This window comes from Salmo trutta, chromosome 24 (assembly GCF_901001165.1).
Source record: "Salmo trutta chromosome 24, fSalTru1.1, whole genome shotgun sequence".
Lineage (NCBI taxonomy): Eukaryota > Metazoa > Chordata > Actinopteri > Salmoniformes > Salmonidae > Salmo > Salmo trutta.
In genome coordinates, this window is record NC_042980.1 from 21976431 (window position 1) to 21991045 (window position 14615).

Genomic DNA, 14615 nt, shown 5'->3' on the forward strand with positions numbered 1-14615 from the left:
GTGGTTGGACTGTTTTGCTTTACCCTGTCTTCTAAGAGTAAACTGAGGCTATTATTTGATACCAGAAATGTATTTCCACCCAGAACTCCCTGGAAAATAGTGGCAGATGTTACTGAGTAGACTATCCTGGCTAAATAACTGAAATAAACATGAAATGTGTGTGTTCTTCCAGCTGGCTGGTCATTGCTGTGGGCCTGGTGCGGGCCTACCTTGTCAGAGGCAGCTACCACGGCCTGTACTTCTCTATAGAGAAACCCCTGAAGTTTTTCCAGACCGGTGCACTATTAGAGGTGAGTGGATGTAGGCCAAGTCTCTGTTGTAGGGCCTCAGGGTCAGACCTGGGTCATGTTCATTAGGTACACTAGTAAAATATTATGCAACAGAAAATGGAAATCTGTATACTTTTTCTTATTTGACAAGTTTAGGTAGAGCCCCCTTCCTTACAAAAACGTTTTCTCCCTACTGAACAAAATCTGGGCTTTTATTCAGAGCACTTAACAGGACAGCCCCTTATCGTTCTCTGTGTGTGGTGCATTTGGTAAGTCCCCTACTGTATGAATACAACTTAATGGCAGGAATGTTCAAGCACACAGCACTGTTGTATTTTTAAATAGAAACTCCTCCACCATGACTGGCCTTGGCCTTCCCCCGCTCCCACCTCTGTGCTACTTACAGACAGCACAGAGGCCTAGTAGGGTGTTAGTGTGATCCTCTCCAGCCACACTGTAACACAGAGAGAGGGATTAGGCCTAGTGTAACCCAAGCTCAGTCTACATGTTGCTCTTATTCCAACTCCCTCCATTCATAAAAACACCTTTAAACACTGGGCATTTCTAGTGCACTGGCTTTTATCTAGTCCTTAACCAGTAGAATGAACTGTCTTGGTGTACATATCCACTATCATAGGATTGACCAGTAGAATGAACTGTCTTGGTGTACATATCCACTATCATAGGATTGACCAGTAGAATGAACTGTCTTGGTGTACATATCCACTATCATAGGATTGACCAGTAGAATGAACTGTCTTGGTGTACATATCCACTATCATAGGATTGACAGACTACATCTTATTGCTATATTTAACCTTGATTCACTAAAGAGCAATATGAATCAGCTGTGAGATCAGAGTTTATAATTGCATACATAAAAAAAAGTCACTTCGTCTCAAACTCATGTACTGAAAATCTGTGTGGAGAAACAATTAATTGCATAAAGTATTTACACTGACCATATGGTGTGACTGTGTTGTTTATGCTGTTTTTATTTGTATTTCTGTTCAGATATTGCACTGTGCAGTGGGTAAGTTGAAGTTCCTCCCTCTTCTCATGGTCAAAGTTGCGTGGTCTCTACCGGTCATGTGGACATAAGCCCTACTGAGAGCCATTGCCTCAGATAGAGATAGCCTTTCCAGGCTGCTAAGATAAGCCTGGCCTGATGGTGCTAATGTGATAACGAGCATGGCCCTGCTCCATTGTGGTCGTTGCACTCCCGGTACACAGTCCACTAATTATCTGGGATTTGAGGCTAACCCTGACCTTCATTATGGCAGCTGTCTGTCTCTGTCTGTCTGGACATGTGCTGCCCTCTGCTGGACAAACCTAGACACTACACACATGTAGCCCACAGCTTAGTCAGTGTAATACAGTGAATTTTTTAACTGGAATTGGTGTGCTATATTTTTTGCTATCTTATATCAGCTTTTGTAAGCTGTCTATGAATGAATAGTCCAACACTTGACATACTTTTGCACAAATTGAAAATATGATGTGTTCTCTTTTCTTGTCATGTATTTTGCTCAGTATCGCTGCGTTGGGAAGTGGTAAAGCTGTGTTTTGAGGTGATACAGTACATATCTTCTAATGTGATGATCATGCTGTGTTCTCCTGCTCCAGGGATCGTTCCATCCTCTGTGGTTCTAACAGGGTTCCAGGTGTTGTCTCGGGTCTTCCTCACCTGGGCTGTGACACACAGCGTACGAGAGGTACATCTCTTCTTCATCGAATCATTCAGCCCCCCCATTCACCAATTATGGAACTAGCCATTTATTTTCCAGATAAGTTTAGTTTGTTTGATCTGTTGGAATATCAGGATGAACCAGCACTAAAATATTACGGAGTGAGACAGTAACAAATATTCAAACTTTATAATATGTGGTAATGGTTTCAGGGGATCAATGCCCCTAGATGTTGTCTTCATCCCAAAGAAAGAGACTTGCTGATGCGCTACGGTCTGTGAGCCTGAAATAGTGAACATGCTTGAAGCCAACAGGGTGAATAACACTAACATGTTTGTAAGGTCTGAAACGCTCTACTGCATATGTGTGTTTGTGAGTATTTGAAACTATGTTAATTTACAGGGACTGACTTTTGCTTTAAAATCTTGTGTTTACAATTCTCTTTCTCTTTGCCTGTCATGCGGCATGACATGCAGAGTTACAGCGTAGTATAGATGGTGCAACAAACTGCACGGTTCTGCTATAACCCCTCGGTCTTCCAGTTGAATGAATCTACTACAAACTACTGCATGCTAGCTTTGAATTGTCTGCCCAGTCTCACCCCTGTCTGTTTGTCCTGTCTGATCCCAGGTCCAGAGTGAAGACAGTGTCCTGCTCTTCGTATCGGCCTGGACCATCACAGAGATCATCCGCTACTCCTTCTACACCTTCAGTCTGCTCAACCACCTGCCCTACCTCATCAAATGGGCACGGTAAGAAAAGCTCCCCGCTCCTCCTGCTGACCAACTGAATGAGAGAGGCACTCACTTCACATTGGAAAGAAGTGCTGTAGAATTACTTTGTGTGTTAAATTCAAAAAGGGGGTTATAGATATAGGACAGACACTTCAAAACCTTATTCCTTATGATTTATTTGTTTACTGTTTTTTTAAATAAATGTTATTTAATGTGTTTCTATGGACTATACTTTTAACTGGTAGTGTGTGTGTGTGTGTGTGTGTGTGTGTGTGTGTGTGTGTATGTATGTATAGATATAGATAGATAGATATATAATTTCTTTTTGGGGGGGACCTATTTAACCCCTTTTTTTATGGTGTCATGGTCTGACAAACACAGCTGTAGTTCTGTCACCTTCCACAGCAGATGCGGAAGGCTGACATTTTACCTGTACAATTTTATGTAATTTTCACCTGATCATTTAATGTGTGGGTTTAAATACTGTACACAGCCCTCTATTTATTCACTGTCAATGTATGAGACATACCGCCATGTCGGTTGGTATTAACGATGGGGAAGTTCTTTGATGCTTTACACTAGAGTCTCTGTCATTCTGAGACGGTGGAAGTAGGGGTGCGAGCATCTTGAGAGAATGTGACTGCGCGGTTAAGAACCATGTATAAACCTATCTTTTCAGCGACATGAAAGCTCACAGCACATAAAATATGTATCTAATATGAACTGAAATCTTATCAGAAACATGTTGGATTGTTTTCACATCTTTCATTTCCTTATAGCCGGTCAAACTGATGTCATTTGGGAATCTTCCACTGAAAATCTTTTAGCTGTTTCAGAGTTATTGCATTTTCTCCCCGGTCCCTAAACGTCCTCCCTCCGTGAGATAAGCAGACATAAGAGAGAGGACTTTGTTGATGTCAATTAGATTATTGATGCGTTCATTCTATCGATTTATGTCATTGCTGTGGTGAGTTAGGCTTTATTTAGTCTTTTATGGCCCCCCTCAGACGTTTCACATTTTAGTTTTAACCATAAACTGGCACACCTGATTCAATTAGTCTTGACAAATCATCAAGGCTTTGACCCATCGAATCAGGTGTGCCAGTTTTTAGGGTTAAAAAAAAAAGTTAAACGTCTGTGGGGGCCCCGAGGAGAGGGTTGGGTAACCCTGTTCTAGGGCAACATATAATGACAGAAGAGTTGCCTTCTAGTTATTATAGGCCTAGACAAGTTGACAAACAAATAGCCTACCAAACGTCAGAAATTATAAGAAGATATCTAGTAAAAAAAAAAATGATTTTATTCCCGCACCCTCTTTAAAAAAATTGTTATGCCATTCCTGCTGTCATTATATAGTGCCTTCAGGAAGTAGTCATACCGACTTATTCTACATTTTGTTCTGTTACAGCCTGAATTTTCTAAGAACATGTTTTCACTTTGGCATTATGGGGTATTGTGGGTGAAAACAACAAAATGTGGAATACGTCAAGGGGTATGAATACTTTATGAAGGCACTGTATATGTTCATAACAGAGTTATATAGGGCTGTATGTAAAGTAACCTGGGCGTGTACGACACTCCCTCCATAATGTGTTTTCTCAGTCTCAACCATGGCAACAAAGTCTTCAACAAAGGCCTACTCATTGGGGAGGACCGTTTGTTGCCTGGTAGCAAATTATGATGATTCTTCTAATGTCAGCCAATGTTGTGGTGCTTCACTCTTTTCACCTTCAGTTGACTTTATAAAGACAGTTTGTGGTACATAACAGGTAGAAGGGCTGCACGATATGGACAAAATATCATATAGAAACATTGTTTATGAATAAATGGACACGCCTGGGAGGAGTAGTTTTCTATCAGAACATGCTTCCCCAGTCCCTATTAGAACATGCAGTTGCCCAAACAACATGCAGCCCAAGATCTGGGCCACCACCACTGGCATCATGAATTGAAATTCAGCAGAACAAATTAGCTGCAGTAGTGATATTGCAGCCTCTTGCAATCTGGATATTGTACATGTCCATATTGAAATTTACTCATTCCATCCTATCTCCAGGTACACATTCTTCCTAGTCCTGTATCCTATGGGTGTGACAGGTGAGCTGCTGACCATCTATGCAGCCCTGCCCTATGTGCAGAAGACAGGTCTCTACTCTGTCACTCTACCTAACAAGTACAACTTCTCCTTCGACTACTACACCTTCCTCATCCTCACTATGGTCTCCTACATTCCACGTAAGTCTCTTTCTCTCTCTCGCCACATTGCATCTCCCCTTCCTACTCGCTACAATACATCACTGATTTACTATTTCAGTAGTACGTCAGTGATGTGTTGGACTGAGTATGTAGGGGAGATGCATTTCATGAATTACAAAAAGCTAACATCTAGACAAGCAAGCGCTAAGTGCAAAGTAGAGCATTACAATTCACTGTAAGATGCTTTGCGCTGTGAATTCTAATGCTCTGCCTTGCACTTAGTGCTTGCTTGTCTAGATGTGGGCTTTTTAAATGTTGTGAAATGGCTCATAAATGTTATACGGTGTCTATACTTAATTCTGCATATGATTCTATGGTTGCTTGTTTTTTTTTATCTGACTATGTTGTCCTCCCGGTGTTTCTCCAGTGTTTCCCCAGCTCTACTTCCACATGATGCGTCAGAGAAAGAAAGTCCTGGCCCACGTGGAAGAGTACAAAACAGAGTAAACACAGCAAACACACGGCAGACTGATCACATCATGCCACGGGGAGGAGTCTTGGCAGACTGATCACATCATGCCACGGGGAGGAGTCTTGGCAGACTGATCACATCATGCCACGGGGAGGAGAGGAAAAAGACGAGATAACGTTTAAAAAAAAAAAAAAGAAAAAACATGCCTGACCAATTAAATATGTCTGCTTGTTGAAATACCAAGAAACTCAACTCTTTTTCAGATCCAGAAAATAACATGGGGAATGGGGATGATCGATCTAACCGTGGTTCTTGCTAATCAGTTGGTTCGGTTTTGGGCTGTTGCCTGGCTATTAAGATGCTCTTGTCATTTACAATATACAAACTGCTTTTCGTTTTCTTTGTATTTAAATGCAGTTACCATGTTATCAAAATGCTACTTAAACTGTTTTGTAAATGTGATGAGGATCCAGGTCCATTGCACTGGCCCCTTTGAGAGGCAGCAGAATGCTGTGCTGTTGCCTGTGACTCTGGTCATAATGTGCTGAATGCACTGATACAATCAATGCCCTCTTCTCTCATTATTCAGTAGAAGACAAACACTAGAACACCCCCCCCATTCTATTCTATCATGGGCTGCATCCCAAATGGAAGCCTATTCCCTATATAGTACACTATTTAGGGAATAGTGTCATTTGGGATGCTACCATGCTTTGTGCTCAAATGAATAGTTGTCCTTTGTTAGGATGGATGGATGGAGGGTTCCATATTTGTCTGACTCTCAACGGAGGACTATGCCTGTTGTTTAAGTAATTTATTTCTGCGACTAGTTTTTTCACCTGCAGAACTTCTGGTCACATTCCATTTGGTGTAATAAAGCTTTTCTTTATTCTGTGCTTACATAGTTTTATTTTCAAATACCTGTTTTCAAATACTCAACTAACTGCAGTAATTCAGTGCTTATTGTCATAAGATCGCTTTTTGCTGAAATGTTTTGGATTTTTTGTGTTGACAATATTAGTTAAGAATTGGGACCATTTGGGTTTCTTTAGAATCATATTATGTTGATTGTGGGTTGGTTATTGATTTGTAACTCTTTGTTTGAAGTAGGGGTAGGCCTCCATGACCTAGAGTGGATAGTACGTCGATAAGCGAACCAGTTGTACAGTTACTTTGCTTTCTTGTGTGTATTTTCTGAGGGAATTCATTTATTTACTCAAGCTTTAAACTTAAGGTGGTTCTCAAATTGTCTTGGTGTGATGTTGGACCAAGACACTGGTGGACATTGCCTGGAAAACATGTTGAAGAGTTAACCACCAATGAGCCAATACTCACACTTTATTTATTGACTGTTTGTTCTGAACTACAGTAGGGTGCCAGGACATGCACTGTCAGACACTGGGCTCCCGAGTGGTGCAGCGGTCTAAGGCACTGCATCTCAGTGCTAGAGGCGCCACTACAGACACCCTGGTTCGAATCCAGGCCGTGATTGTCCCTATGGGACATAGGGCGGCGCACAATTGGCCCAGCGTCGTCCAGGTTTGGCCGGTGTAGACCGTTATTGTAAATAAGAATTTCTTCTTAACTGACTTGCCTAGTTAAATAAAGGTTACATTTAAAATATATATATATATATAAACAGGAAGCTTGCATGGACACTGGAGTCCATTAGATTAGAGAGCTTGTAGTCCTGCATTTCTAATGACTTAAAGAGGCAATCTGCAGTTGCTACATTTATTTTTTACTTATAAATTAAAGATGTATACCTATTGTTTCTTGAAGAATATAACTTATCCTTATGAGCTTAGTTCAAGTTGTACCCCGTCAGAACCCAAAATATAAGCTTGGTTTACTCCAATATTTGGAAAAAATATAGAAATATAAACACACTTTATAAACTCATAACATCATTTTGATATCATGGATCAGTCCTTGTATCCATAGCTCTGTCTATGAATTTGAAAGTTGTTACATTTCTCCATTCCTCAGCTTTTTACCAAAACAGTGGTGGGGTGCCTGCTTTGTTAATGTTTCAACTGCGGACTGGCTCTTTAAATCTAATAATGTAGAGAGTCAGGCGTTTGCGTGTGTGTGGTTCAGAGTTTTCGTCCACCTCTGACTCAGGAGAAGGTAACTAAGAAAACATTTTGCATATGAGTACAATGTAAAACCTTAACGGTTATCAATGTGGATATAAACAGTAGCTGCACTGCATTAACACTGAAAACTCAAAGAATGTGATTCTCGTTTTGACTAATAAATTGTTGTAGAACCAATGTGAAAGACAAACTACATTTTGTGGACTTTAGCTTACTAGAAAGTGTTGAGGTTGTGTTGTGTTTGAGTAGTGATCACCCTTTTGCTTCCATGTCTGTGGGACTGCATCTCACTGCATGCAGTTTTAGACATTGATCAGGAGTTGCCTGAGACTGGTATTGCCCTGATGCTCTTTGGGATGTGTAACGGTATGTTTATTATATCCTGAATTACGCTGTGAAAGGCCTAAACTTTGCATGGGATTCTTCCCTTAAATAGTGTTTGTTTCCCTCCCATTCTTAAAATGTCCTGTTGTCCTGATAATTGTTGAGATCCTATGTTTCTGTTTTTTGTTGGCCTCACATGTAGTCTACACTCTTATGAAAGAGATGAGCTAGCAAGGTGAACTGAAGATGGCTTTAGTGCATCAACAACCACCCATCATCCCAACTAACTTGATTTAACATTCCCCTGGGCCTACGGTATCGGAGGATGTTTTGTAAGCATGGCCAGGATTATTGGGAACTCCTGTGAGAGGCAGGAGTGCAACTCTGCAAAATTGCATGTAGGAGGAAATAAACGTCCATTATCATTCAAAGTGATGATACTTTGGTATAACTTACAGTATGGAAAAAGCATGCCACAATACTACTCCATACACTGGTTCTACTAAACAAAACTACAGTATGTTGATCTTTTTGATAAAAAATGTTTTGCATGGGACCAGCAGACTTTGTATAAGTATGATTAGTTATATAACTATATATTTACAATAAACTTAACATGGAAGCAAAAGAGATTTCCTGTTTTTTCTCTGTATTTTTGATTATTGTTTTGATGATCTACGTCTATATGGACTTCTATGATCCAATTAGTGTACTTGTGTTGTGTCTGTCTGTCTGTCTGTCTGTCTGTCTGTCTGTCTGTCTGTCTGTCTGTCTGTCTGTCTGTCTGTCTGCCTGCCTGTCTGTCTGTCTGTCTGTCCCTACAGTCTGTTTCTTAAGTGTGTTATTTTACCTCTCACATGATGGCAGTAGTGTTCTACACCAAAGCTATGTATGCTAAAGTTGGACCCTTTCACCCTTGGTAAATACCTTTATTCAGTACATTTTTTGCAGGTGCCAATGCAGGTGTGGATGACTGTGTTTAGTATTTTATTAGGATCCCAATTAGCGGTTTCTGAAGCAGCAGTTACTCTTCCTCGAGTCCACATAAAACATGAAACATGACATAATACAGAACATCAATAGACAAGAACTGCTCAAGGACTGAACGACACACATTTGCAAAATAATTTGATCCCATAAATCAGATTCTTGTTGTTCAATACTGACCTTATTCCCAATAGAAAACCACGACCCCATACATCAACACAGAGGACAGAAACACATGCTGATGCTGCATGCAGGCCAGGGTCTCTGTATTTTTGGTATATCCAGGTACATGCAAAGGCATCGGTTTCCAATGAAAGACGTGGGGGGAGTCTCACATTTCCTGAATCCCCATTGAATACAGGTTTAATCCTCACTGTGATTCCTACAGTAATATACAATGAGCTCCAAAAGTATCGGGATAGTGAGACATTTTTGGTTGTTTTGGTTCTGTACTCCAGCACTTTGGATTTGAAATGATACAATGACTATGAAGTTAAGTTGCAGACTGACAGCTTTAATTTGAGGGTATTTTCATCCATATCGGGTGAACCGTTAAGAAATTACAGAACTTGTTGTACATAGTCCCCCCCATTTTAGGGGACCAAAAGTATTGGGACAAATTCACTTATATGTGTATTAAAGTAGTAAAAAGTTTAGTATTTTGTCCCATATTCATAGCACGTAATGATTACATCAAGCTTGTGACTCTACAAACTTGTTGGAAACATTTACTGTTTGTTTTGGTTTTGTTTCAGATTTTTTTGTGCCCAATAGAAATGAATGGTAAGTAATGTATTGTGTCATTTTGGAGTCACTTTTATTGTAAATAAGAATAGATATGTTTTGAAATACTTCTACATTAATGTGGATGCTACCATGATTACGGATAGCCCTGAATGAATGGTGAATAATGATGAGTGAGAAAAATACAGACGCACAAACAGCCACAGAGCCAATACAACAACAAATGTGTCACTGTCCAAATACTTTTGGACCTCACTGTAACTGATAGAACTGTTTATCATGAACCATTAGAATGAATGGTGTATGTCGTTTTTTATGCTTGAATGACAGCCATGAGAGTAAGGTTGTGGAAAAGACACATCCCAGGCACGGTGCACTTACCTACAGTGTGTGTTTGTGTTTGTTTTGTTCTAAGCCTTTTGTTTTGCTCACCAACAAAGGCAGGGATACTGTATGCCATAATGCCTTTCTCTTATGTTGAACCCAGTGATCATGTTTCTCCTATTGTGTGTGTTTCAGTGATCCTGTTACGCTTGTTTCCAGAATGTACTGTCCCTGGCAAGGGAAACAGATACACTATCCAACTTTCAAGAGGTTAGGTTAAATAATACGTAAATTGACACACAGCCAGTGTCATTACAAGGCTTATAAAATAAAATGGCCACATCTAGAACAAGCTGTTCTCAGGACGCACTGCCTGCAACACGATATAGATAGTTGACACAGTAGCATATTGTCTCTCCTGGTTGTAATTCATGCAATTGGTTTATCAGGTGATCAAAGACAAAGAACATAGGATATATACAATTGTGACTTGGTGGAGTTGGGATCTTGGCTTCCTGGTTTTCTAATGCCATATAGAAGAGATAGAGCTATACATGTGCCAGAGAGCTCCTCTCAGTAGAACCCCCCGAGTACACATAGCTGTTTGTAACAGAGAGAACAGACCCGGATAGTCATTACACTATCATAACAAACCCTAGAATAAAGATTTGCCCACCATAATGCTCAGCTTACCAATATCTTACCAACTCAACAAATACCTTGACCATTGACTCAATAATTACATTGACTTGCAAGGAACAGGGCTGTCAACAGGATCAAATATTTCGCTACACCTGCAATAACATCTGCTAAATATGTGTATGTGATCCATACAATTTGATTTCATTTGAAATGCATAGCAGTCTCCTCCAGGCCCAAGTTTAGACCTTAAAAATGGAAACTGTCCCTCAGTTACCAGAGTGGCAGAAGTAACACCCATGCAATCAATTAGGTCTTTCGATTTACATGTCAATATACCACACCAAATAGAATACATGTGGGTTCAGCAGAACTTTAGGGGTTAATCGTTTGCGTTTGAGGTCCAGCTGTGATCACAGACCCGCCCATTCATCCAAATGCGGGGGAGAACGCGCAGGAGTCGCATCTCCAACTGACACGGTCGAAAGCCAATGAAAAGCTTTAAAGTGAAAGTCATACTCTCGCATATCCAATGGGAATGAGCAAACGGCTGATTTTGGGAATCAGACTTGGTTGAATGAAAACCCAACAGCAACCAGCAATGGTAATAAACCGTCCGATTATGCCTGCCTGATCAATAGCGTACAATGCATGACTCCCTATCATAGCCCACTGGGAGTACGCTCAGAATTGTTTCTTCTTCTGGTCAGTCTGTTGTGTTATTCGACGTCGCAGGAATCCAAAAAGGGGTTGAACTAGGACCAAACGCGGTGGTAACGTTGGGTGATGTGTGCTGCATGAATCGTATGGATCAACACCAGATTGAGTCTTCAGGGATTTTGTGTGCAGTCGCTGGTGGTCAGCTGTTATGTGGTCGTGACAGCTCGTTAATTCTGGCCAGAGTTTGACATACAGATGCAGTAATAATACCGCGGAGAAACGTTTTTGGAGGATGCTCTGGCTTTTGTGTGTGTTTAAACGTCGAGTCTTTCTCTCCTCCGCTGGTCAATGAAAGCGCGTGAGGGTCGGGATGTGACGGTTTCGCAATTAGGATGTAACCAACCAAGCATCGACAAGGCTGCAATGAGATGCACAGGTTCAGTTCTAGCCCTGAAGGAGACGCTCAACTGATGTAGCGTTGACGTCGACATGGGATTGTCCCCCACATCATCACGTTTTTTCTTATAATTCATTTTACATCAAGTGCTTGGGGAGGTATTACAGATTCACAGCATGATAGATGTTGGTATGGCCAACTATAGGAGTTGTATAGTCTTTTCATTCCATGGCCTTGGCCTATAATTAACAACATTTCTGCATACAGAGTTTATATTTGGATTATAATGAATGATGTAAAACGAAGTCCTCCTGGAAATGTATTCGACACTAGAGATGTGTTTGTTGTTACAGCATATGTCCCAGATGACGTCTAATTTAATTGTTTTTAAGTGATTTTCAAGAGCATTTTACCATCTGCGGCCAAAGTTATCCCCAGTCATCAATAGGCCTATGCGTCACATTTTCAAAAGTATCATGGACATACATTTTCCCTATCATAATGGACATTTAACTGGACACATTTAATTGACTTCATCATCCTCTGAATTCAGTAATCACGGATTTCTCAGGAATGTCATAGACCTGTCATTTAAGAGAACATTGTGACAATGTAACAACATTGTAACAAGAACAGTACATTTGTGCGAATTTTGCTTTTAAAGGAGACTATAAGCAGGCACGTGTGTGGTCCTGTGTGTTGCTTTTTTCTTTGACTTTTATCTGATAAATATAATGTCCCGATCTAACAGTGTGAGCCCGCCCGGAGTCGGTGCGCCTGGGCCGAGGGGAGGGACTGAGCTCAGATCTGCTTGGGGCGAGTCTGAGTCTATTGCAAACGGATGTCCATACTCGGCTAGATCTCCGAGCAAAAAACTCGCCCGGTCGAACAGCAGATGGAGGGAAGGAGATGATGATCCCGACCAGCAGCCCGGACCAGGACGAGCCACGACAACGGTTAGCAGGGTCAGTTTTAGGTCTAGATCTGCGTGGCAAGAGCATGGGACTGGGGAAGAGAGCCGAAACAACAACCGATCTTCCCCAAGGCACGCAGATGGAGCCGGGGAAGTGAGACCCAAATCGGTGGAGTTGGGCTTGGACGACCGGAGAGTGAAGGGTTCCAAACCCGAGGAGGAACTCATGCCTGAAGTTCACCTTTCCATGGTTGCGTGCTGCAGCAGCGCGATGCAGATTTTCAGATCCAAGAAATTCCAATCGGAGAAGTTGGAGAGGCTGTACCAGCGTTACTTTTTCCGGCTCAACCAGAGCAGTTTGACCATGCTCATGGCCGTTTTGGTGCTCGTGTGCGCGGTCATGCTGACATTCCATTGCGCGGGGGGAGTATGCAGGATAACTTACGTGGTGGTCTTTTCCTTGGCCATCTTACTTATCCTCATATTGATGGTGGTGTGCAATCGGAACGGGTTTCATCAGGACCACATGTGGATAGTCTGTTATGTGGTCATTCTAGTCGTGCTGGTTGTACAAGTGATCGGGGTGCTGCTTGTGCAGCCGCAAAGTGCTTCTGAGGGAATTTGGTGGACGGTGTTCTTTATCCATGTCATCTACACGCTGCTCCCGGTTCGGATGCGGGCTGCGGTTATCACTGGAGTTATACTGTCTACCATCCATGTGGCCGTGTCTTGGAAGTTAAACGAAAGGGATGCCTTTATATGGAAGCAGGTAGGTCCTGTTTTATAACGTTTTTATTAGCCTACGCATGTATTAAGCATTCATAAATTAATAACTTTTATAGTAACTTCACGCATGGATGAGTCTACCAAATAAAGTATAAAGATGGATTTTTGGAGGGACATTCCATCAAGTGAGAAGTGGCCTGTTTGGATAAAACTTGCTGAGTCAAAAGCGTATTTTATTGTATATAATTCTAATTCTCACAATTTACCTAGCCTAGGATACTACTCATTAGGAAATGAACACCATAATGTCTCTCTCTCATGTTTGCATTACTCATTTTTACTGTGCTCTATTGTACATTTCACACATCCAATGCCTTTTCATCGGACAGTGACTGACTGATAAAGGTGCCGAGTTTGTCTTGAGATGCTGCTGATGCTTGTTACTATGGAAACGGTCTCGATTGACCATTGCTCAGTTCCCTAGTTGTTATCATGGAGAAGACCAGTAGTAAAAGCATCCATTTAATATATTAGAGAGAGGAAAAACACTTCTAAGAAGGAAATCAGAGCTCACTGGGTAAAACGGAAGTTTTAAGAATGTAAGAATTTAGGTAAAATAACTGTTCTAGAAGATGTTCTAGAATTATGGGTCAGAATGGAAGTGCCACAGATGGACATCCTCTTGAAGTGACAGTGTTGTTGACGGTTTAGGGTTTGTACACTTGAGAAGAATTGGGTTGGAAACATGGGGTTATTTTGTTATAGATATTTTGTAAAGGAAAAACAACAATTCTAGGCTGTTTGGTTTTATTGTGTTATATGTTAATAACATGTTGAGCCCCCTGACTCTATGTGATTAGTTTTAGAACCTTTCACCACCAGAGCTGGGCTCTTGATTTGTAGAAGTTAATGCATGTCATCTCTCATTCCCCTCTTGGTTATCATTCTGCGTTTTTATGGTCATATCAGTTTATGATAGATGCAATCATCACTTGTGTCTTATTTTAAATGTGAATTGCATTCCAATAAACTAGGCTTATATTTATTGTGTCAGAGGGAGGGAAATTTGCCACTTAAATTACTTAGGATGTTTATAATCCTACACATTTGAGGTAAGAAAAAAAATACACAGTTAAAGGAGCTATATGTAACATTTTTATTTACAGTAATAGTGGACATATAGTGTTACTCAATTTCCCCAAAACATTTTATTTTGCATTCTAATGGTGCAGCCTTTTTATTGGTCCACATTTTTTGTCATTTAACATGCGCTCTTATCCAAAGCGACTTACTGTCTTACCATTTGTGGAGTTCCTGTGAGATTCATGAAGGAGTTTTATCCTTTGTCAACTGATTTCTTGTTCTGGCACATGATTTGATAATACCTGAATATGCTGAACTTTATTTTTATTTAGTGCATACATTTTCATATTGGTTCATACT

General features: G+C 40.8%; 2 protein-coding genes across 5 annotated transcripts in view; both read left to right on the top strand.

The window, feature by feature from the left end:
- The window catches only part of LOC115160938 (very-long-chain (3R)-3-hydroxyacyl-CoA dehydratase 2), an 8587-nt gene extending 2332 nt beyond the window's left edge, over positions 1–6255 (top strand). The window contains exons 2-8 of one of the 3 annotated variants that reach the window (XM_029711501.1): positions 173–290; positions 1284–1302; positions 1896–1984; positions 2588–2709; positions 4748–4926; positions 5315–5439; positions 5477–6255. In XM_029711501.1, the coding sequence (XP_029567361.1) occupies positions 173–290; positions 1284–1302; positions 1896–1984; positions 2588–2709; positions 4748–4926; positions 5315–5394 (607 nt within the window). In that variant the 3' untranslated portion in view covers positions 5395–5439; positions 5477–6255. Of the gene's footprint in view, positions 1–172; positions 291–1283; positions 1303–1895; positions 1985–2587; positions 2710–4747; positions 4927–5314 lie in introns of all 3 variants that reach the window. The other 2 variants (XM_029711500.1, XM_029711499.1) reach the window with 2 other exon arrangements.
- Positions 6256–11216: 4961 nt separating this feature from the next.
- LOC115160940 (adenylate cyclase type 5) overlaps positions 11217–14615 on the top strand; it is a 162271-nt gene continuing 158872 nt past the window's right edge. For both annotated transcript variants that reach the window (XM_029711502.1, XM_029711503.1), the window contains exon 1: positions 11217–13215. In XM_029711502.1, coding sequence (XP_029567362.1) covers positions 12268–13215 — 948 coding nt within the window. In that variant the 5' untranslated portion in view covers positions 11217–12267. The remainder of the gene's footprint in view (positions 13216–14615) is intronic.